The sequence below is a fragment of the Lissotriton helveticus genome, chromosome 4_2 (assembly GCF_964261635.1).
Source record: "Lissotriton helveticus chromosome 4_2, aLisHel1.1, whole genome shotgun sequence".
Taxonomy (NCBI): Eukaryota; Metazoa; Chordata; class Amphibia; order Caudata; family Salamandridae; genus Lissotriton; species Lissotriton helveticus.
In genome coordinates this window covers 128,105,943-128,128,537 of record NC_136064.1, presented here as the reverse complement: position 1 = coordinate 128,128,537, position 22,595 = coordinate 128,105,943, and the positions used below count along the sequence as shown (strand labels likewise).

Sequence of the window (22,595 nt, the reverse complement as noted above, 5' to 3'; positions counted from 1 at the left end):
GACGGAGGGGAGCCTTGCCGGTGAGAGCCACTGATCTGAAGAACCGCTGCCTGCGGTGCCTCCCTGAACCGCTTGACGGAGGCCCCCGAGGGGCGGTGTGGTGGCGCGGACTGGGAGGGGGCGCTTGGCTCCTGCCCCCTCCCCAAGTCTTGTTGCCCTGGTGTGGCCTGAGATCGCCCCCGACATAGGCGGCCGGCTCCCGGGGTCTGGCGGAACTTTTTGCCTTTTGGTGACTCTTCCATTCTGGACCTTGTCCCACAATCCGTTTGACCTGAAGACACGTCCTGCGGTGCCCTCGCAATGCGGCCTGGTCAATGAATGTGTGCAGGGGGACGGTATTGATTGGATCAAGATGGCGGCTTCACACAAAGCTGACTCAAGTGTTGCTGCTGATGCTATGCAGACAAAAGCTGGTTTTCAGTTTGTACATTCTTCAGGATTTTTCCATCCAAGGCTAGTTGAGAGTTTGTAGAACGATGGCTTCAGATTTTCAACATACTACTCTTCAACATTCTTCATAAATGTAACAATGTGAGACTCACTAGGAGAACGGCCGTTTATCTTTCCTTTCAAAATGCTGCCAACAATATTTTCTGAATGGAAGACACCATCTTGTAGCATAAAGGGCTGCGTCAAGGGTGGTATTGCCCAGAATGTCTTGTTTCCTAGTGCTCGTAATGACGAAGCCAGAACTGCCGAAAGGGATTCTGGTCCTGCCGCTACTTATTGGAGACATTGAACTATACTCTGGACCTGCCTGGCCTCGACCAAAATGGCGCCAGTATGGGAGCGACTTGCAACTCCTTATGACGTTCTAGTTACTTAGCCTTGACGTTATGGGGGATGTATGCGGTCTTTGTGCACATGGCGGGCGGGGAAGGGTACTGACTGGGAATACGGACAACCCTATTGATGTCGATTTTTCATTATTGATTATTGATTATTGTATTAATAAAGCTTCGAAGTAATGTTACCCATGATACTCGCCCATGGTGTGCGTATGGACGATTTTATTGTAACTGATCCTGTTATACTTTCAATTATAAAATCAACCTTCACTGATCCTGCAACCGTTTGTCACGTTTAGTTTTTTCAATTAAATGGCTCGCTTGTTACATACTCCTATACCCCTGGCTTTTGAAAGACACCATCTTGTAGAATAAAGGGCTGCGTCAAGGGTGGTATTGCCCAGAATGTCTTGTTTTCTAGTGCTCGTAATGACGAAGCCCGAACTGCCGAAAGGGATTCTGGTCCTGCCGCTACTTATTGGAGACATTGAACTATACTCTGGACCTGCCTGGCCTCGACCAAAATGGCCCCAGTATGGGAGCGAATTGCAACTCCTTATGACATTCTAGTTACTTAGCCTTGACGTTATGGGGGATGTATGCGGTCTTTGTGCACATGGCGGGCGGGGAAGGGTACTGACTGGGAATACGGACAACCCTATTGATGTCGATTTTTCATTATTGATTATTGTATGAATAAAGCTTTGAAGTAATGTTACCCATGATACTCGCCCATGGTGTGCGTATGGACGATTTTATTGTAACTGATCCTGTTATACTTTCAATTAAAAAATCAACCTTCACTGATCCTGCAACCATTTGTCACGTTTAGTTTTTTCAATTAAATGGCTCGCTTGTTACATACTCCTATACCCCTGGCTATTGAAAGACACCATCTTATAGAATAAAGGGCTGCGTCAAGGGTGGTATTGCCCAGAATGTCTTGTTTTCTAGTGCTCGTAATGACAAAGCCAGAACTGCAGAAAGGGATTCTGGTCCTGCCGCTACTTATTGGAGACATTGAACTATACTCTGGACCTGCCTGGCCTCGACCAAAATGGCGCCAGTATGGGAGCGACTTGCAACTCTTTATGACGTTCTAGTTACTTAGCCTTGACGTTATGGGGGATGTATGCGGTCTTTGTGCACATGGCGGGCGGGGAAGCGTACTGACTAGGAATACGGACAACCCTATTGATGTCGATTTTTCATTATTGATTATTGTATTAATAAAGCTTCGAAATAATGTTACCCATGATACTCGCCCATGGTGTGCGTATGGACGATTTTATTGTAACTGATCCTGTTATACTTTCAATTATAAAATCAACCTTCACTGATCCTGCAACCGTTTGTCACGTTTAGTTTTTTCAATTAAATGGCTCGCTTGTTACATACTCCTATACCCCTGGCTTTTAACCCTTTCCTACACGCGGTCTGTACTACCGCCCTCGGGCGATCTATGTAATGAACAGACTACCATTGCCGAAACACAAGGGAATGCATCTCAGAGAGATAAGTCAAGTACGTGGTAGATAAAAACATTTTCGTGTTTATGCACGCTGATGTGCTTTGAACGCTGCCCCCCCCTCATCATTTAGATTACCACCGCCCATTGCACAAAAGCGTACCGGCTGCTCCCCACGCAAAAGCCCCCACATCAAACCTAGGGGGTCAGGGAGGATCTACTATGCCCCCTTATGGTCATTTCCCCCTTTGTTTTGGCCTCCTCTTGTCTCTCGATCCTACCGAGAGACAAGATGGCGGCCGCTCCGGACTGTTTAGAATGTTGACAGACACCGGAGAGCCAATCAGCTGCGCTTCGCGAAGTTCCGTTACGCGTCAAGTACGCGAACCGGAGCGCTACCCGAAGCGCTGTTACAGATATATATATTTTTTTTAACGTTAATTTATCAAAATCCACTGGAGCACATATATTAAGACCTAGCAAAGGCACATCGGGCTACCAGTCCCTACAATTTTGCCAAGTTTCGTGCAAATCCATTCAGCCGTTCGAGCTAAAAGTGAGGCCAACCGCCCTACGGAAATTAACATGGGAAAAACGCGTTTTGGGACCCCCCTTTTTTCTCGGCCCCCCCTTGTCGAACCCCCCCCAAATTTTCAGGGGCTGCTCGGAAACAAAATGTTCGATTTTCCTGAAAATTTCAGCCAATTCCGTCCACAAACGCCAAAGTTATTAGACATAGAATTTTCAAAAATCCCATAGAGAAAAAATCCTAACTATATATACCTACTGGCGACCGCCAGTAGGTAATACATATATATATATATATTTATATATGTATATATATTACCTACTGGCGATAGCCAGTAGGTATATATAGTTAGGATCGATTTCCATAGGGAAATCGCAACATTCTATTGGGAATAACTTTGGCGCCGGTTGAGGAATCTGCCTGAATTTTCCAGCAACTTTGCCTCGCGGCGCTCCGGTCCTTTCCTGAAAGTTTGGGGGGATCCGTCAAGCGGGGGCCGAGATAAAAGGGGGGTCCCAAAACGTGTTTTCCCCATGTTAATTTCCATAGGGCGGTCGGTCGCACTTTTAGCTCGAACGGCTGAATGGATTTTCACCAAACTTGGCAAAATTGTAGGGACTGGTAGCCCGATATGCCTTTGCTATGTCTCAAGATATGTGCTCCAGTGGATTTTGAGTAATTTAGGTTCAAAAAAATGTATATATCTATAGCAGCTTACGTGTAAGCTTACTGTAAGCTTACTTTTTGAGCTCGAGATGCATTCTGATTGGCGGCCAATGTCTGTCTCCAAAACAGAAACTGTTGGCAGCCATATTGTGCCTCGGTAGACTGAGGCACAGGAAAGCAGAAAAACAAACATGTAGAACTCAAAAAAGGGGCAGGGTAGAAGCACCCCGACCCCCTAGACCTGCCCATGGGGTCCCACAAGGACCCCCAAGGCAAAAAAAAAACACATTTTTTTTTAAAAATCGCGCGGGGTACGTGCACGGTACGCGTACCCCGACATTTAAATTTTTGCCTTTGGGGTCTTTGTAGGACCCCCTGAGCAGGCATGGGGGGTCGGGGTGATTCTACTCTGGCCCCTTTGCGAGTTTCACACCTTTGCTTCACTGCTTTCTTGTGCCTTGGTTCTAACAAGGCACAAGATGGCTGCCAACACTTCCTGGTTTTGAGTGTTGACAGACAGTGGCAGCCAATCAGCATGCCTTCCCGAGAAAGCTGCATGGTCATTGGCTGTCAACACTTCTAACCAGGAGGTGTTGGCATCTATCTTGTGCTAGTGTTGACAGACAGTGACAGCCAATCAGCATGCCTTCCCGAGAAAGCTGCATGCTCATTGGCTGTCAACACTTCTAACCAGGAATTGTTGGCATCCATCTTGGGTCTTAATAGACTGAGGCACAAAAAAGCAGAAAAACAAACGTGTAGAACACAAAATGGGGGCAGGGTAGAAACACCCTGACCCCTTAGGGTGCTCAGGTGCTCCCACTAGGATATTAATATATTTAAAGGTTATGCGCTAATAGAATTAGCATTTAAAAAACCTTTAAAATTCACTGAAAAAACTATAGGTTTCAGGCCATATATAGTTAGGAATTAGCATTTAAAAAACCTTTGAAATTCACTGAAAAAACCATAGGTTTCAGGCCTTATATAGTTAGGAATTAGCATTTAAAAAACCTTGCAAATTCACTGAAAAAACCATAGGTTTCAGGCCTTATATAATTAGGAATTAGCATTAAAAAAACGTCTGAATATATAAAAACGTTATCCGCTAATAGAATTAGCATTTAAAAAACCTTGCATATTCAGTGAAAAAACCATAGGTTTCAGGCCTTATATAGTTAGGAATTAGCATTTAAAAAACCTTGCAAATTCACTGAAAAAAAACATAGGTTTCAGGCCATATATAGTTAGGAATTAGGCACAAGAAAGCAGAAAAACAAACGTGTAGAACACAAAAAGGGGGCAGGGTAGAAACACCCTGACCCCTTAGGGCTGCTCAGGTGGTCCCACTAGGATATTAATATATTTAAACGTTATCCGCTAATAGAATTAGCATTTAAAAAACCTTTGAAATTCACTGAAAAAACCATAGTTTTCAGGCCATATATAGTTAGGAATTAGCATTTAAAAAACCTTGCAAATTCACTGAAAAAAACATAGGTTTCAGGTCATTTATAGTTAGGTATTAGCATTTAAAAAACGTTGGAAATTTACTGAAAAAACCATAGGTTTCAGGTCATATATAGTTAGGTATTAGCATTTAAAAAACCATTGAAATTCACTGAAAAAACTATAAGTTTTAGTGGTGTTATAGTTAGCTGGACATTTTATTCATACAAAACCATTGAAATTGCTCCTATATAGTTAGTTGGACTAACTATATTTCGCGCACCGGCAATCCACTGCTGATGATGTCACATATTACATCATTCATGACATGGTCAGTGACATCACTGATGACATCACTGATGACATCTCAAATGACATCACTGATGACATCACTGATGACATCTCATTTGACATCACTGATCATATCACTGATTATATCATTCATGTGATAATACGATGCACCTCCTCACACTCTAATATAACCTTAATATAACCTAGGTCTACACACACATCCACTCATTCACCCATACAATAACTCATACATACAGTCACTCATCAATACAATACTATCATATGCACTTATACACCTATAGAGACACTCACACACTTTCACTCATCCATGGAGTTTCTCACACACCTAGTCAGTCATGCAAAGAATCAATCACACTCCCATTTCCTCATCTATACAGTTATACACACAACACCTTACTTATTCAAACATATACTAACACATACTTACTCTCTTAAACAATCACTGATACAAGTACACATTGATCCATACAGCCACTTGCATAATCACTGGCTCTCATGTATAGGCATTTATATATACCAACTCTCACATGCACTGTGTTTTACATATGTACTTACTTGTACATGTAGCACTGAGATATACATTCACTCACCAACACACCAATGCACACAGCAAACCACCCATACAGCTGTTTCCACACCTCCCAGTCACCCACACACAGACACAGTCTCATATACAAATACTTGGGCAACCAATCAATGACCCATATAGCCACTCATATAGCTACTGATCAACACATACAGCATCTTACACAACAGCAGACATACTGATGCACACATTCAGACAGTTTAGTCACTAACCCATGCATTCAGTAAGACACATCTAATCACTCACTCAATCATACAGTCAGTCACGCACCTACTAAATTCTTCATCCAGACACTTATACATCTACTCATTCTTCAATATGTAAAACATATTCAAACTTTACAGAAACACACAGTCACTGGATGATGTCATCAGTGATGTCATTTGAGATGTCATCAGTGATGTCATCAGTGATGTCACTGACCATGTCATGAATGATGTAATATGTGACATCATCAGCAGTGGATTGCGGGTGCGCGAAATATAGTTAGTCCAACTAACTATATAGGAGCAATTTCAATGGTTTTGTATGAGTAAAATGTCCAGCTAACTATAACACCACTAAAACATATCGTTTTTTGAGTGAATATATATATAAATGTATGAATATATAATTTCACTCGCATTAAAACCTCCTCATTGGCTGTCTATCTGCTCCAGAGTATATTTAAAGATCTGTACATTTCAGATGCCCTGTGAACAAATGGATTGTAGCTATCCTATTTTTAACGGCAGCTAACCAACCTATGACAAGCGGAGTTAACTAAACATAGCTGCACTGTTTAAAATACTGCATCTTTTTGACACATCCTTAGTCTTTTGCTCCAATTATCTGTATTATTGGTCAGAGTCTTTAGTTGCTTTGACTGTTTCATATTCTTCAATCTTAGTATATGATCCTCAGCGTCCAGTGTATTGCTACTTGAGAAGTCTCTTATTTTCTGGCTGATTGCTGTACACCTATTCTTGTCATTGTACATATCTGAGAGATGTTGTAGGGTGTGGGATAATGGGTGTATAAAAGTGGTTAAAGTACAGTATAGTTTGGTATGGTTGTCCCGTTCCCTGGGTGCTGCACTTGAATTTTACATTCATGTTTGCACTGTTGTATTCTTTGTAGGCTGCTGTCTCCATACACTCCTGATCTTTTTTTATATTTCCTTCTTGCCTTTTCATACTTTCCTTACACATACTTGCACATCATACTTCACAGATCTGGTGTTCTGATCTGTGGTGAATGCCCAGTGTTTGCCTTTCTAACAAACCTTTGCTTGCCTGAGTACAATCATGTCAATGAAAAACAGACACCCCCCATTTACGTCTGTGTCTCCCAGTGTGTATTGCAAATTTAAGAAAGTGGAGTCCTGTACATTGGAGACCTTATTGCAAATGTTAGAAAGTGGAGTTCTAAAGAGTCCTTATTGCAAAGGTAAGAAAGTGGAGTACTATAGAGAGGAATCATGGGTGGTATAGTGAAATGAGTTTGAGTGTTGTTAAGTGGAGTAGAGTGCAATAGAGTGGAGTGGAGGGGAGTGGTGTGGTGTGGGGGGGAGTTGGGTAGAGTGGAATGGCATAGAACAGTGTAGCATAGAGTAGAGTGGTATAGAGTTAAGTGGTGTATAGTTGAGTGTTATAGAGTAGACAACCATTATGTGGGGTACCCTAGAGTTGATTGGCAGGCTATAGAGTTTTGGAAAGTGTCAGAGAGTGGAGTGGCATACATAACAGTATTGTTGAAAGGAGTAGTGTGCAGTACAGTGTTATAGAGTGTGGTAGGGTAGAGTGTTGTATAAAGTTGTAGAGATGATTGGCATAGAGGGCATACAGTGTGAGGGAAGAGGTGTGGCTCTGCAGCTAGGGTGACTGACACCGGATGCTGGGGCTCACGGTTTGATCCCTGGCACAGGCGGCATGTCAGCCCAGCACCATGTGACTCTAGGCAATAGCTCTCTTAATCTTCCTGATGGCCTGCGGGTAGCTGTGTGCTCTAAAAATACTGGATTTAGTGAAGTGGCATATAGTGGAATAGTAGAGTACAGTGGGGTGTAGAAGTATTGAAGGATTTGTATTTTTGTGTGTCCTAGAGTGAAGTAGAGTGCCCTACAGTGGCATACAGTGGTGTTATGGGGCATAATGTAGTATAATATCTCATAGTGATATAGAGTGTAGTAGACTGTTGCAGGGTTGAGTTGTATAGAGTAGAGTAGAATGTTGTATAGTGGGGCAGCATGGAGCAGAGGGTTATAGAGTGGCCCAGAGTTGAGGTAAGGTAAGGTAAATTTATTGCACAGTTAATTAAGACTCACAATTTAAAATACATAGCATTAAAAAGAGATTTATGTTATGGATACAGGTTAATTATTAGAGGTTAACATTTTGTAAGATCATGTTAATTATTGAAGGTTAAAATTTTGTGGGTTCATGTTAACAATTTACTTTTTGTTATTGTTCTTTGGAGCTGCGGACCCGAGATGTGCTCAAAGGCACTGTCTTTCTGTTACACAATTGTTTTGTTTTGTATTTCATTGATTCTCTCCATCACTACATCAAGGAATTTTGTAAAACGGCAGTTTAGTTGGATCTCCTGTGGTTGAAACATAGTTTAACTGCCTGTCTGCAGGATCTAGTGCCCTTCTAGTTCCACATTGCACGTAGTAAAGATTTCCTAATGTCTGTTAAGCTTGGGCAGATACATATTATATGGGTTAGATCTTCAGATCCTGCTCCACCGAGGCGGCAAGTTTGATCTTCCTGATTCCTTTTCCATGGGGCCAGATGCGGGAGAATTGATAGTATGCCGAGTCGCAGCTTTAGAAGTTTTTCTGTTTAAATCAGTGATCTAGGTATGTTTGACGCTTTAACCTTTTCAACGCGACCGCGTTTCCCCCTCCGGTGCTGGGCCCTAATGAAAACGGGCGTGGTCATGACGGAACGGTTCCGTCATGAGCTCAGCTCAACCGTAGCTCATGACGGAACCGTCCCGTCATGAGCATCGAAGGGGTTAATGATTTGTAGTCGTTTAGGACTGTCCATCCGTGAGCCCTTTTTGATAGAGTTTCCTTGTCTTCTAGTAATGATAATATTTTTGTTACTTTCGTTACTAGCTTTTTGAAACTATTATGATCTACTGGGGTGTCCCAGAGGTCAGACAGTTCGAGTCTTTCTAACGATTCCGTCAGATACTTTCTTGCATGTGATCGTTCTCGACGTTGCAACTCAATCCAAAGGTGGGCATTTAAGGTGCCTTGCTCTGCATTTCTAATCTTATGCCAACTTTTTATGAAGCTGCCCCTTCTTTCCACAGTCTGTTTTTGGACCCCGAACTCCAGGTGGACTTGGGCAGGGGATACATAGCTGGGTAGTGGGAAAGATGGATCAGTACGTTTTACTGATCACTTTGTCAAGGGTCAGTGCTTTTTTTCCAAGAGTTGTTTCGCTCCCATATGTCAGCATCGGTTGAAGGCGAAACGGTACTTGTAGAAACGGGTCAAGTGCACAGTCTGGCACAGTCTGGCAGTATTTTCTTCAGGGGCTTCTTCGCAAGATAATTCATGGTGCCTTTTCGATGTAGCGACTCTAATTGGGGTTTGAACGAGCCTCTGCTGTCTAATAAGACCCCCAGGTACTTATAGCACATTATATGGTCCAGTTTGTGTCCGTCCAAGTACCAGCTAATTTTCCTGGCCTTCTTGTAGTTCACGGCCATGGTTCTTGTTTTCTTTAAGTTAATAGTTAGTCCGTTGCGCTGTGAAAATGAGCTTGTAGTATTTAGAAGGTGCTGGAGGCCAGTTGAAGTGCGGCTTATTAGGACATGGTCATCGGCATAGAGGAGATTGGACTGCGTGATGTCTCTTAGCCGCGGGGCATGCGAGTTGATGCTATCCAATTCTCCTGATAGGTCTGCGAGGAAAAGATTAAACAAGGTGGGGGCTAGGACGCACCCCTGTTTCAGGCCTTTAAAGGTGTTAATTCGCCTGGAGAGGTGCGTCCCGTCGCCCAGCTTAATCTTGATCCAGGTGTTGGTGTGGAGTAGAATCAACTGTTTCAAGAGGGGTTGTGGGATCCCACATTTTTCAAGCTTACCCCGATCCAGATGGTCGAAGGCCAAGCTGTAATCTATGAAACATAAAAACAGTGAGTTCTTTCCTATTTTGGCCGCATCAGTCATCAAGGTTAGGGCCATGACGTTGGTGGTGGTTCCTTGTTCTCTGGAGAACCCTGTTTGATTTGCCGGAATTATATGGTGTGAGGCTGCCCAAGATGTCAGTTCAGCAATAGAATACCGGCGTAATACTTTGCCTCTATATTTAGTAAGGCGATCAGCCGGTAATTGCAAGGGTTGCTCCTACCTCCCTGCTTATAAATTGGGCTTATAATCGATCCTTTCCATGATTCGGGTAGGTTTCAGATTCCTGTAAGCACCTAAAGAGTGGTACTAACGTGTTGCTCCAGAAATCGGTGTTGTATTTAAATATTATCGGTGGTATCCCGTTTGGGCATGGAGCTCCTTCTATTTTCCCTTTCTTTATTTGAGTTTTTATCCGATCCGCTGTTATGTTGATTTTTTTTCCTTGCTTGTTGTTATTTTACTATTGGTCGTTGCCCCATCAGTCTTCTTTTCCACAACAACATTTTTATGTTATTGATCAGGTAAGGCATATACGCAGTTCCCCACAGTCAGGAGATCCATGCCAAATATCAAAACATGTACGAGCATCTCACAGACCCAATCAAAAACAACCCCACCTGTCCCCCACCACCACCCACGTCCACCCAGTGACCCAGTGCACGTAATCACAGTGAGCCTCTAGTAACTGTTTGTATCAATCCAGGAAACATGCGCCTCCTCAGGCCTGGATTCCATCTTCCAAATCTACACCATCCTCAGGTTCCACTGGAGGCACTAGAGTTAAACCCCTATATTCCGCACACCTCTTCTAAATTTTGAAATGTTTTCGGGGGCATCCTCTGGCCTCAAACACTGGGCGCTCCAGCCCCATAAAATAATCCATCCCTGCCTTTCATACGTTCAGCGGGGGGGCTCGATCACTCTTCCAGGCTGGTGCCAAATCCCGTTTGGCCACGACAAGACCCAGCAACAATTCAGATTGCCTTTTTTAATCTTGCTTTTAAACCGCGTAAGGCATCTTGCAGAGACTCCTTTTTAGGCTGTGTGCGGAGTTGGTTCAAAAGCTGCTTTATGTTCCGTTTGAGTCTTTTTATCTCCAGTGAGCTTGTCTTACTTGGTTTAGACTTCGGAAGTTTACCTTTAAGCGCCCTTGGTTTTGTTGCGTATTTGATCCTGAGGGTCTTCGTATACCACTCCCAGGCCTCTATTGGGTTTGCAGCCAAATTGCCCTGATGAAATAGCTCCTTTGAGTTTGTAGACAGTTCTCCGATCTTGTCTTGTTTGTATCTTATACGTTTGAAGTCTGTTGTATATTCGGACCCGACGGTGGCCCTGACTTCCATGGGACTCTCTCTGATTGTCCTTAAAACAACTTCTTGTGGCAGATGGTCACTTTGATCACTAACACCCATTTTAAAGGATTTAATGATGTTAAATAGTGAGAAGGTTGCAAATGTATAGTCCAGGTGGGAGGAGCTTTTTGCGGAGTGGTAGGTTAATGCTGGGGGGGTGTCTTCTATAAACCAGCCATTCAGCACCCTTAGATTTAATTGCTCTAATTCTTTTAACAAATGTTTTGAGCACTTAGTTTGCTTAATTGGAAGTGCTTGTGCTTGGGTTGGAATTCCCCAGTCTCTGTTGAGGTCTTGTGCTAGTTCGTCTTCCATTGCGGTTCCAAAAAGAAAGAGGTTAAAGTCGCCTGCCAGGATTAAATTCTCAGCTTCCCCCTCGTCCAAGATTGTTGCTGTCTCCTTTACCAATTCTCTTGCACCTGTGCTTCGGGTATATGTAGGAATTGATTATGATGAGGGTGTCGCCCTGCTTTCTAGTGTTAGTTGTTATGCCAGTTGCCTGTATGATGTTAGGGGCTATGGTTTTGGCCTTTATTTCTTTCATTGATCCTATTGTAAGGATTGAAGCAAGAATCATCAGTCCTCCTGATCTGTGGCCAAAGGGTGAGGTCCTGGTAGCTGGTACGATTTGCGTCATGTATCCTTCTAGGACTATCTCGGTTTCTTCCCAGGTTTCTTGTAACAATATCAGGTCAAATGACCTTAAGTATTTTAATGTTTCATGATCGTCCAATTTGTCTGTCAGGCCATTTATATTCCTGATGCATATTCTGAGGTTATTCAATGTAGTATGTGCTGAGGGCTGCACAGGGGACCCTTGTCATTGCCCACCTCTGTTGGTTATTGTTCGCTGTATTATATCCGGATTTAGAGTTGATAGTTTCGCTGTTACCGTTTTGGTATGTAAGGGCCTCCCTTGATGGCCTGGAGACCGGCTGAGAACTCCTTTTAAAATTTATGTAGCTTTGTGCAGGTGTTCTTTTACACTCTCCTCTAAAAACGGTGTTGGGTAGGCTGGCCCTCTACCTGGTTCCAGCTTTATTCCCCACTGAGCGAATTTGTTGAGTTCTCCTAAGATTCGATCGACCAGATCGTTAGATGACCATGTTGTCTTTGTCGTTTCAGGTTTGTTCTGTTCGAGTGCGGGTTGGAATTCAATTTCAAATAAATCAGTTGAAGTGATGCCTTCCAAACCCTTGATAGATTTAATCAGTTTTATTATGTTTCCTCTGTTCAAGGTGTCCATTCTGCCTCTAGATTTATTCTCTGGAACAAATGTTAATATATCTGTCTTGTTTGATGGCATAGCTCTGGTTACTTGGGGTGCGGTTTGGTCGAGAAAGTTGGCCCAGTCGGGGAGTTGGTCATTATTATTATCCATTATGGCTGAAGTTGCCCTTGTTTTAGGTTGTTCCAATTCCTGGTCCAGAGTTGGCTCTTTCACGTTTTGTAGCGTGGCCCTTGGCCGACTGTCGGTGTGACTCGTTGCTGGGCTACGTAGGTCAGTCACTTGCTCAAATCTTTCCCGCTGTTGAAGGAATTGTGCCTGTGTGACCTCCTTATGCCCAGAATATTCAATTTCTGACTCTAGTATTTCCTTAGATCTTGAAATTTTAAAGTTGTTGGGGATCCTTGTAATTGCCGATTTTTTACCCAGGGGCGGGGGCTGCTCGACCTGGTTTGAAAGTGCCAACGTCACTTCTTGTTCTGCTTGATGTTCTTGTTCCGTCGGCTGCCCCTCCTGTTCATGGGCAGCGACTGTCATTTTTCTGTTCCTGCCCTTCTTTTTTTTGTTTCTGACAAATTTGTGCATTTGTAGGATCTCTGTATTGGATCTTTCTTGAGGGGAAAGGTTTGGAAGTGAGATTTTTGACGATTGTCTGGCTTTAGGGGAACAGGTCTTATCGTTTTGGAATGGATTATTCTCTGCTTTTTTTGCGGTTTCATGTGTTTGGGAGTCCCTAGTGACGTTTCCCTCATTGGCAGTATCTTTCAAGTCCGATGATGCAGTTGGTCTCAAATTATCCAGGAGATTCTCCAGCATTGTTGGTAACGTTGATAGTTTATTTATTATTGGCGAGCAGTCGCATTCTATTCTACCTAGCGCAGAAAGTTCTGCTGCTTCCTGACCCCATTTTCTGAGACCGTTTAAGTCTCCTAGTTTCCTCTCAATCCCTGAAGTGAACTCGGCTAGTGTTTGCAGTACTGTTAGCTGGCTGTCTAATTGTTAGCTGCATGTCTAATTTCTCTGATTGATATTGTAAGGCTGTTGCTGATAGTTGAATTGTATTTGTTAGGTTTGCCCAGAAGGTGATGAACGAGCTTTTACTCTCGCTCTATGGTCTGCTAGAACTGGGAGTTGTGGTAGGTTTTAGGTTGTAAGCCGCCACTAGGTCTTGCCATTCCTGTGTTGCAAGGAAGGTCCTGTCACTATCTATAGTGTATGTGATCGTCTTTTGCTGATTTCTTGGTGTGTTAAGACGTCCCTTATCGCTCTGCTCTTTTGGGGCTGTTTGGGGGCCGTCTTGTGCGCTCTTCTCCGGCGGTGAAAGACTACTTTTTGATCGAGATGTTGCTGACCTTTCGTCCCGTGCGCTCTGAGACTTTTGCCACGGCGATCGGGTTAGTTGTGTGCCCCAGGCCTGTGGATCGTGATGTTCTAGGATGATTGAGGCATCTAATGCGTCTAGTGCTCTATCTGTGCTTGACCCCCTAAGGGATTCCTTGTCTGGGGAGCTTTCTGTTGTTATCCTTCCGAGCGGAGACTTTGAGGGCTTGAGGGCTTTTTGGTTCAGCGCCAGATGAGCTACTAAGCTCCTCTGGCCGGTCTGTTGTTGTGCATTCTGCTCCATCTTCTTCATTTTTAATTTTTGGCCTGATATCAATTGATGCCGTGTTATTGTTAACGGCATGGATGTCTGCTACAATAACTTTTAGTGTTTTTTCCATCCCTGTTTTTTTTTGTGCTTGTAATGGAGGATATACTATCTTCCCAGGCTCCAGTGGAGTTGGTAGGTTTTCGTTTTTTGTGAAAATTGCTGCTCCTGGTTGTTTTAAGAACGCAAATTTAGTGTAAATTTTCGGTTGGTAGGAAAATGAGGTTTTCCTAGCTGGTGCTCCGTCTATAGTTATGAGGTCTTCAGTTCTATTTCTTTTTGTTCCTTTAAATGAATTACTTAGTTTTGTTGCATTGACTAGGCCTGTTGTAATTTCTGGATTGTTATCTTTGGTGGCTTCCAAGCCAGCAAACCAGAGGCAGCCCGTGTCGTCACAGATTTCTTTGGCAATGTTGGTCTTATTAGGGTTTTCCTTTTCCTTGATGATTGTTATTATTTTGCAGGAGTCTTTGTCTGTTGGTGATGGGGGCTCCGGCATTTTTTGTGGCCCCCTTTTTCTGTTTTGATACTGGTTTTGTAATTGACCTTCTCACATTTCCTGACCTCATAGCCGGATAGCAGTTGAGCTGGGTAGCTAGGGCTGGTAGCTGGTAGCTATAGTTTATTTCGACTCGTGGAACCTTGCGACTGGGGTCAGTGAAGGATGATGAGGACCGGCAGTACCAACACCAACCCGGGTGGGGAAGGACAATTGCTGCCTGGCGACTGTCTCACCTCTGTCCGAAGTGACGAAAGCTGGGAGCCGGGAGCATGTGCTGGCCACCGATATGACACACTTTCTCTGTGCTCCATCTGGGCTCTCTCTGGGCTCTCCCTCAGGGCTCAGAGCTCTCTCTCTCACGCTACGGCTCGGGGATCGGCGCATTCGGGGCTTGGGGCTCAGACTCTCCGCCTCTCCCTTTGCTTTGTCTCCGGCCGAGAATCACCCACCAGCCCTCCAACCCGCCTACCAGCTCTGCGCTCCATGCGCCGGCTCGTTAGTCTGTAGCTCAGGAGGGAGCCAGGCGGGGAACCGAGCTTGCAGTTTTGCAGTTCGCCTGCGGTTACCCCTGGCTGTTACTGCGGCGGTGTTGTTATCTCAGCGCGACTAGACTCAGCATTCACAGCCGCACGCAGCTTACAGCTAATCAGGGTACCGCTCTGTGGCTCTCCGACGGTGATTCCCCCGGCTACTGTGGCTACTGCGGCGGCTGCTGCGGCGGTGGCTTACCCTGCTGCTGCCGTGTGTTGTTTCTCCCAGCTCTCGGCTCCGCGCTCCGTGCTCACAACCGCTCACACCCGCAGCCTGTTCTCCTCCTCTCCTCCTCCTCTGCTCCACGTGATTGGCAATTGGCAATCCTGCAATCTGGGCTGGTGACACAGGGTGAACCAGAAGGGGGGAGCCGCGGCTTGGCGCCTCTTACCGCTTGCTCTGTCTCGCCCAGCCCCACTTGGCTGCCCGCCACTGCCACAACCGAGAAAGAGGCAGCCAATGTCCCGATGTCAGCGGGAACAGCGGGGGCAGCAGGGGTAGTGGAAGAGCCGCACCGCAGTTTGGCGTCTTCTCAGCGTCTTCCCAGCTCACGAGGCTCGCTCACTTCGCTACTTCGCCACTAGAGGGCAGCACACATCTAGTACCCAGAATTGGGCAAAGTGTCATACACACCAGGTTGCAGGTTTCAGAGTACTATGTACAAAATATTTTTGAACAACTTGAATATGTAGAAAATCGAAGCACTTGTCAGTGTATTAGATTGTTTTTTTCCCTTTTTCTGCATATTTAACTTTTTGGTACTTCAGACATAGTAGTCTGTGAACTTTATAGAAAAAAAAGATAACATATATATAAAAACTTTATATAATTTTTGCCTTCCTATTACCACTTTAATAAAGTACCTAAATCTATGCCCCTAACTTATAAAACAGACAAACAAATTACTGTGGCCACAGATATCTCCAAGTTCAAATGCCTTATGAGTTTTAAAATACTACTTACCTCTACTACCCAAAAGGATCATCTGCACCCGTTAATCTATACTGTTCTCAAGTTTCATTAACATCTGTTCAGCTGTTTTTTTAACACTACCTGCAATACACATTTCTATGTAAAGTTCAATAAAGTAAAAACACTTTTTAGGCCCCCTCTTTCTTCTTTGCGCCTAGTTCACTAATCACCACAACACTCTGCTGATGTAGTAAAAGCTCTAGGTTCTCTAAGTTTTGTAGAGATTCATCAAATTGGAAGAAATTCATTAACAGACAAATATCTTAGGAATTCCAGCCTCTGGAAAGTCTAACTTTAAATAATACATACATGTATGTGGAAGATGTCATTACCTCATTGTGATAATTCTCTATAGGGGAGATTCTTTACTCTGACTTCTGGGCAGGACACAGGCTGGTTGAGTCCTGGTTACTCCAAGAGAGAAGGGTTTGGAAAATATATTGATCACTCAAACATTGTATATTGATTACTATGATCAGGAGAGAGAAGTGGTAGTTCCTAAGGTGTGACTGTGGATCTGTTGGAGATATGCAATCATTTAACCCCTTCGCTGCAGCCGCTATTTCCCCCGTGTGCTGTAAACAAATGAACAGGGCGGGGCCATGATGAACCCCAGCCGTCATCAGCACACGCCCACCGCGGGGCGTGACGGCTTGGGGTCATCACCAGCATGGGAGGGGTTAAAGGGGAGGTGAGCATAACAAGCAGATATGGTGTCCTGGGGTAAAACTACAATCTAGAAAACGAGGTGCAGAAGGGCAGTAATGCAGTTATAAACTGATATTTGCTAAGCCTACAAAATAATGTGTCAGTAAAACACAAACACCTTTCAGAATGCTTTTCTGTGTGTGTACACATGTATATGATACATGTGTTTGTGCCTGTCTTTTTGGAGCACATGCTATAAAGATTGGACCAGTCTCAATGTGGTGTAATGTCTATATCATACAAATCCCATATTGGTTAGAGTAAAGTTCACTATAGGGACAAAACATCTCGCAGTCTTTCTATTTTACAATATTTAAATATTTTTTTTTCAAAAGCTGTAGATACATATATATATATAGTCCCTCACAGTTTTGAAAACTATGCCATAACTTGTGAGAAAATAACATGTTTTTATCAATAATACATTTAAATAAAAAACCTTTTTATTTTATTTTTAGTGACGCATGGCCTGAGAAGCAAAATATGTTACAAAGAAAAATCAAGCATGTTCTTAGATATGATGCCAACAAAAGTAACCCCTTGTCTCCCATCATCCTGCCTCAGGCTGACTGTCTGATTTTGACTCATTGTTTGGAGACCCACGTGACAAATAAAGATGGGTTCTGCAGTGCTTTACAAAATGTATCATCACTGGTTAAAGATGGCGGGCATTTAATCCTTATAGCGGGCCTCGATACCACTTATTACATGGTTGGGGGCTTTAAGTTTCCCCAACTATGTATGGATGAGAGTTTTATAAGACAAGCGCTTGGGGATGCTAACTATGTTATCAAGGAGCTGCAGGTGTTTCCTAGAACACTTGATCAATTGTATGATGTGGTAGATTACAGCAGTTTAATACTTGTTCATGCTAAAAAAAAAACACCTGTTGAATGTACTTAGGGATCGTAATTGATTGACATAATGTCTACAGAGAGGAAAGGAATAGGTTGTTTCTGTCCTGAATCAAATCCCTTCTGTTTCCTCCTTTGTTGGATCTATTGCTGCTGACACCAGTGATGCTCTGTCTCTTCTTACTTCTTAACAACAGGCCTTTGCTTTTGCTGGATAACTTTCCCTTTGCTCTGCCAGTTTCTGATTTAATTAATATCCTCTTGTCCTTTACTGAAAAATCAAATGGATTGTTGCTCAGTCAATAAATGCTGGGAGCAGTGATGATTTGATAATGCATTTGATTCCATTTGCAGCTGTAATGATCATTTAAATCTTCCAATAAAATTATGATCAATTTTCTCGAAGAATTTCAATCTTGTGTGTTTTTTTCTGCAATGATCTACCTCTTGTGTATCTTTGTGTGTACATTAATGCCCATAAATAGATGTTTGAGATATATAGTGGCTATTTTTCCTTGAAGAAAAGGATATAGCCCTCTTTTCACTACCTATGAATTCTGAAAGTGTAGTTTATAATATTTAAATATTTTACCCAAAGAGACAGGGTCAGAGCTTTGAACGGTGCAGCACCAGATGTCACTACTTAATATGCCTCTTAGATCAGTGCTAAACCTCAGTGCAACATGTCTGGAATGTGCCCCACATGCATCCCAAAGAAGTTTGTTAGAAACCCCCATCACCCACAGCTACAAATTGACCCTGCACTCGAGAAGAGTAAATAAACATTTTTTATAATTAACCTAATACAACTCATTCAAGTGTATCTTGATCGCAGTTATAGTAAATCTTTTATTGTAAATCACTTGTCTTTTTTAAAATCACCACACAATTGCTTGCCAATACGTTTCATCCCTCTTGTTTCTTCTGGGCTTGTTCAAGTTCTGTTTCTACTACATAATATATATGTAATTGTGCGACCACTTATGATTTTGTTTTGATAATCATAGTTTGGAGATACCAGTTGATTGTGGCTGTGCAGAGGATGAGACATTGCATTAATAATACTTTGAGGTTACTTGAATTACCCGGCCACTGGATGATACAGTTGTTTAAAAAAGGTCACTAAACACACAGATGTAATACAGATAACGTAGTAATTTTCATCATTTTTATAATAGGGAGTATATGAGATACGTCTGGTCATTTACCCCGGATTATCAAAACGAAATCATAGATGGTCACACAATTACAAATAATGATTACCTTCTTAATCATTTTAATATAAGATCGACTTTCTGGTGTCTAGATAGAAATAATGATATATTATCGAAAACGTTCAGACCAATACAATATACAATTTCACCAACGTTGCTGTTAAGATTGGCTTGGAGCCATAATTACCATCAATATCAGAACTAGAACTTGAACAAGCCCTGAAGAAGTCCCAAGACGGAGGAAACGCATTGGCAAGCAATTGACTACTTTAACAGCATTAGTGGTAATTGAGTACATCTCCCATAATGCACCATGCTAGTTAAAGGGCTTGTATTGTATTTTACACTGCATTGCACTGAATTTTCCACTAACACCAGCTCCATACATGTACTGTGCTTATCTATAAAACTATACTGAACAATATGTTATTTTAGCCTGTTCAAGTAAGTAATAATACTGAGGATACATTTTGAAATGGAAATTGGTGTGTGTAGTATGGTCCACACCCATCTGCCATTTTACAATTATGTTAAATATATACAACTTTATTTGAAAACAACAGCAAAATCCGGGTGTCCAACATATTGATTTAAAGGAAGGAGTAATTTGTCACTCAAACAATACATCTGACGTTGTGTTGGACATTAGTGAAGACACATAGGTAAAACAATGAACCAATGTAATCCCAATGACTACTTCTAAACACGTTGTTGTTGTTTAAGGACTTACTAGTTTGAAGTCATATCTCTTCTTTTCATCTTACTTCTTGGTATTTATATAATGTTTGTGTTGTAGAACCACATCTCAGTCATGCTAAAGTAGTGTTTATCTAAGGTGGAAAATATTATTTTTTTATTTCTTCATTAGGAACACATAAATGAGTCTGCAATATCTCTAGAGATAAAAAAACATTCAAAACTAAGGGTCAGATTGATAAATGTTCTTGAATCAATCAATATTCAAGAAGTGTTAGTATGTCTTCTTCTTCTTCTTGACATTGGAGTGGTGTGGCTCACTGGTTAGAGGCGGCAGACCCGGAAGCAGGAGTCGGCCTGGGACCTGGGTTCAATTCCCGACGCGGCAGGGTCGTGGACCAGGGTCAGCGGACTCGATAATTCTCGCCTCGGTGCCTACTCTAACCAGGGATCCCACTCGGCAACTCTGGGCATTAGCTTGCCTAATCTCCACAATGGCCCCATCAACGCCGGGGATGCCTGGCTTCACCTTGGGGACATCCCACAGGGAAAGCCAGGACGGGTTCCCCAGCGGTATACCGCGCCAGGACACTCTGGTAGTAATTGAGCGCGTTACAAAACAGTTTATAACATAACATAACATTGTACAAATCAGCCATAATTGAAGTTCAAAAATCTTCTAAAAAAATCCCAATCTTCTGTATAAGCTTTCAGTGGAGACACAACTCCTGCTGGTCTGGATCATTATGAGGAGCAGTCTGGTCTGTTAGGCGTGTCTAAGCTCCCTGTGGTGAAACATCTTGAATAAGGACCCACTGTTACGGTACACACTGTTCAAAGGCCACAGGGTCTTGTGAGCCGGGGTTAGGCTAATTTTGAGACAGCTGAGCATGGCCATTGATACCCACAGCTTTCATGAAACTGTGGGACACAATATCATGGAAAAGTCTCCAGACAAGAAGTCCAGGTGGACGAGGTAATAGGGATCCTCAAAACAAACAATCACTTTCTTGGGGAGAAAAAACTACTAGTTGTATAGGGAGTGCAATGACCTTATAGTGAGGTAGATGTCAATTTTGTGCTTCCTTCATTGGCTGGTGCAGGATGGTTTGAGGGCATCAGTATGGCTATTAGAGATTCATATGCCACTTTCCATAGACCTTCAATATGAGCCATCACTCTTCCATGCTCCTATACAGAAAGGGAGGCCCTTCAACCTCTGGAGACAACTGTCATCACCTCAAACTTTGAAACTGTGGATTCAACAGTCTCACTAAGCAGGGAAAATGTGGCTGGATCAGTGGGAGATGATTCCAACAAAAACCACCACCAAGAAGAGCAATACCAACTTTTCTTCAGTGAGGCACTAGTATTTACTTTTGGGGCAAATATATTCCACACAATTGCCTCTGGGTGAAAAGATCTATTGCAAACATGACTCCAACTACTGTTTTTACCCGGATAATTTAAATCCATCATACATGTTAATTCAGTGTCTGAAAATATATTTGTTACATAATGTTTTAACATTTTCTGTATAGTTAATGATAGCATTTAAGTTTACTTTTTTGAACAATAGAATCTATTGTTTAATACAATTCATAGTTTACTTATTGATTTATCCTCAGTTTGGTATTGGTGGATTGAGGTAAAGAATGATTTTTGAAAAACAACATAAGGTCATGTAACCATTAGACAACACATATAAGTAGTTATATATGTGTATAAATTTGGCAGTGCAAAATGGATTCTAAACTTCCCTATATTTAGGTTACATTTCCAAACAATTATTTTTTGAAAAGTTAAACAAATATGATGTATGTGTATGTTTACTGCGTTTTGGTATCCACAAGTACTTGCTAATAATACGTTTATTAGTGGTAACTTTACTATTAGGTATTCTACTAGTAGTAACTTTAATACTAGTTACTGTATTAGTTGTAACTTTAATTGTAATAAAGTTACTAGTAGTAATTTACATTCGTGAATACCAAAGTGTATAGTCAAGTCAAGTTAGAATTTATATAGCGCACTACATACCCAGAGGGTCTCAAGGCGCTTGAGGGAGGGGGGGAAGTTTACTTATCGAATATCCATGTTTTAAGTTGTTTTCTGAAGGCTAGGTGGTTTTGCGTGAGGAGGAGGTGGGTGGGAAGGGAATTCCAGGTTTTGCCCGCTAAGTAGGAGAAGGATCTACCCCCTATGGTAGCTTTGTGGATGCGCGGGACGGCGGCGAGAGCTTGGCTGGACGAGCGCAGCTGGCGGGTGGGGGTGTAAAAGGAAAGGCGCGTGTTGAGGCAATCCGGTCCAAGTTCGTAAAGGGATTTGTGTGCGTGGGTGAGGAGACGGAACGTTATCCTTTTGTTGACGGGGAGCCAGTGCAGGTCTTTCAGGTGGCCGGAAATGTGGTCTTTGCGAGGGATGTCTAGAATGAGTCTGGCTGAAGCATTTTGGATGCGTTGGAGTTTTTTCTGCAGTTTTGCGGTGGTACCGGCGTAAAGGGTGTTTCTGTAGTCCAGACGGCTTGTAATCAGTGCATGAGTGACCTTTTTTCTAGTTTCGGTGGGGATCCAGCGAAATGTTTTTTTGAGCATGCGTAGGATGTTGAAGCATGATGATGAGACGGCGTTGACTTGTCTGGTCATCGAGAGTGAGGAGTCCAGGATGATGCCCAGGTTCCGTGCGTGGTCCGTCGGTATGGGGGCTTTTCCTAGGGCCGTTGGCCACCACCAATCGTCCCAGGCAGAAGGGGATGCTCTAAAGATGAGGACTTCTGTTTTGTCCGAGTTTAGTTTCAGACGGCTGAGCTTCATCCACTCAGCTACTTCTTTCATCCCTTCATGTAGGTTTGTTTTGGCGGTGGTTGGGTCTTTGGTGAGTGAGAGGATCAGCTGAGTGTCATCAGCGTAGGAGATGATGTTGAGGTTGTGTTGACGTGCGATGGTTGCGAGGGGGCTCATGTAG

General features: G+C 42.9%; 1 protein-coding gene across 1 annotated transcript in view; it reads left to right on the top strand.

Moving 5' to 3' along the window:
• LOC144752106 (nicotinamide N-methyltransferase-like) overlaps nt 1-18,129 on the top strand; it is a 93,225-nt gene extending 75,096 nt beyond the window's left edge. Inside the window, exon 3 of the mRNA XM_078640048.1 lies at nt 17,326-18,129. Within this exon, the coding sequence (XP_078496174.1) occupies nt 17,326-17,770 (445 nt within the window). The 3' untranslated portion in view covers nt 17,771-18,129. The remainder of the gene's footprint in view (nt 1-17,325) is intronic.
• The last annotated feature ends 4,466 nt before the right edge of the window (nt 18,130-22,595 follow it).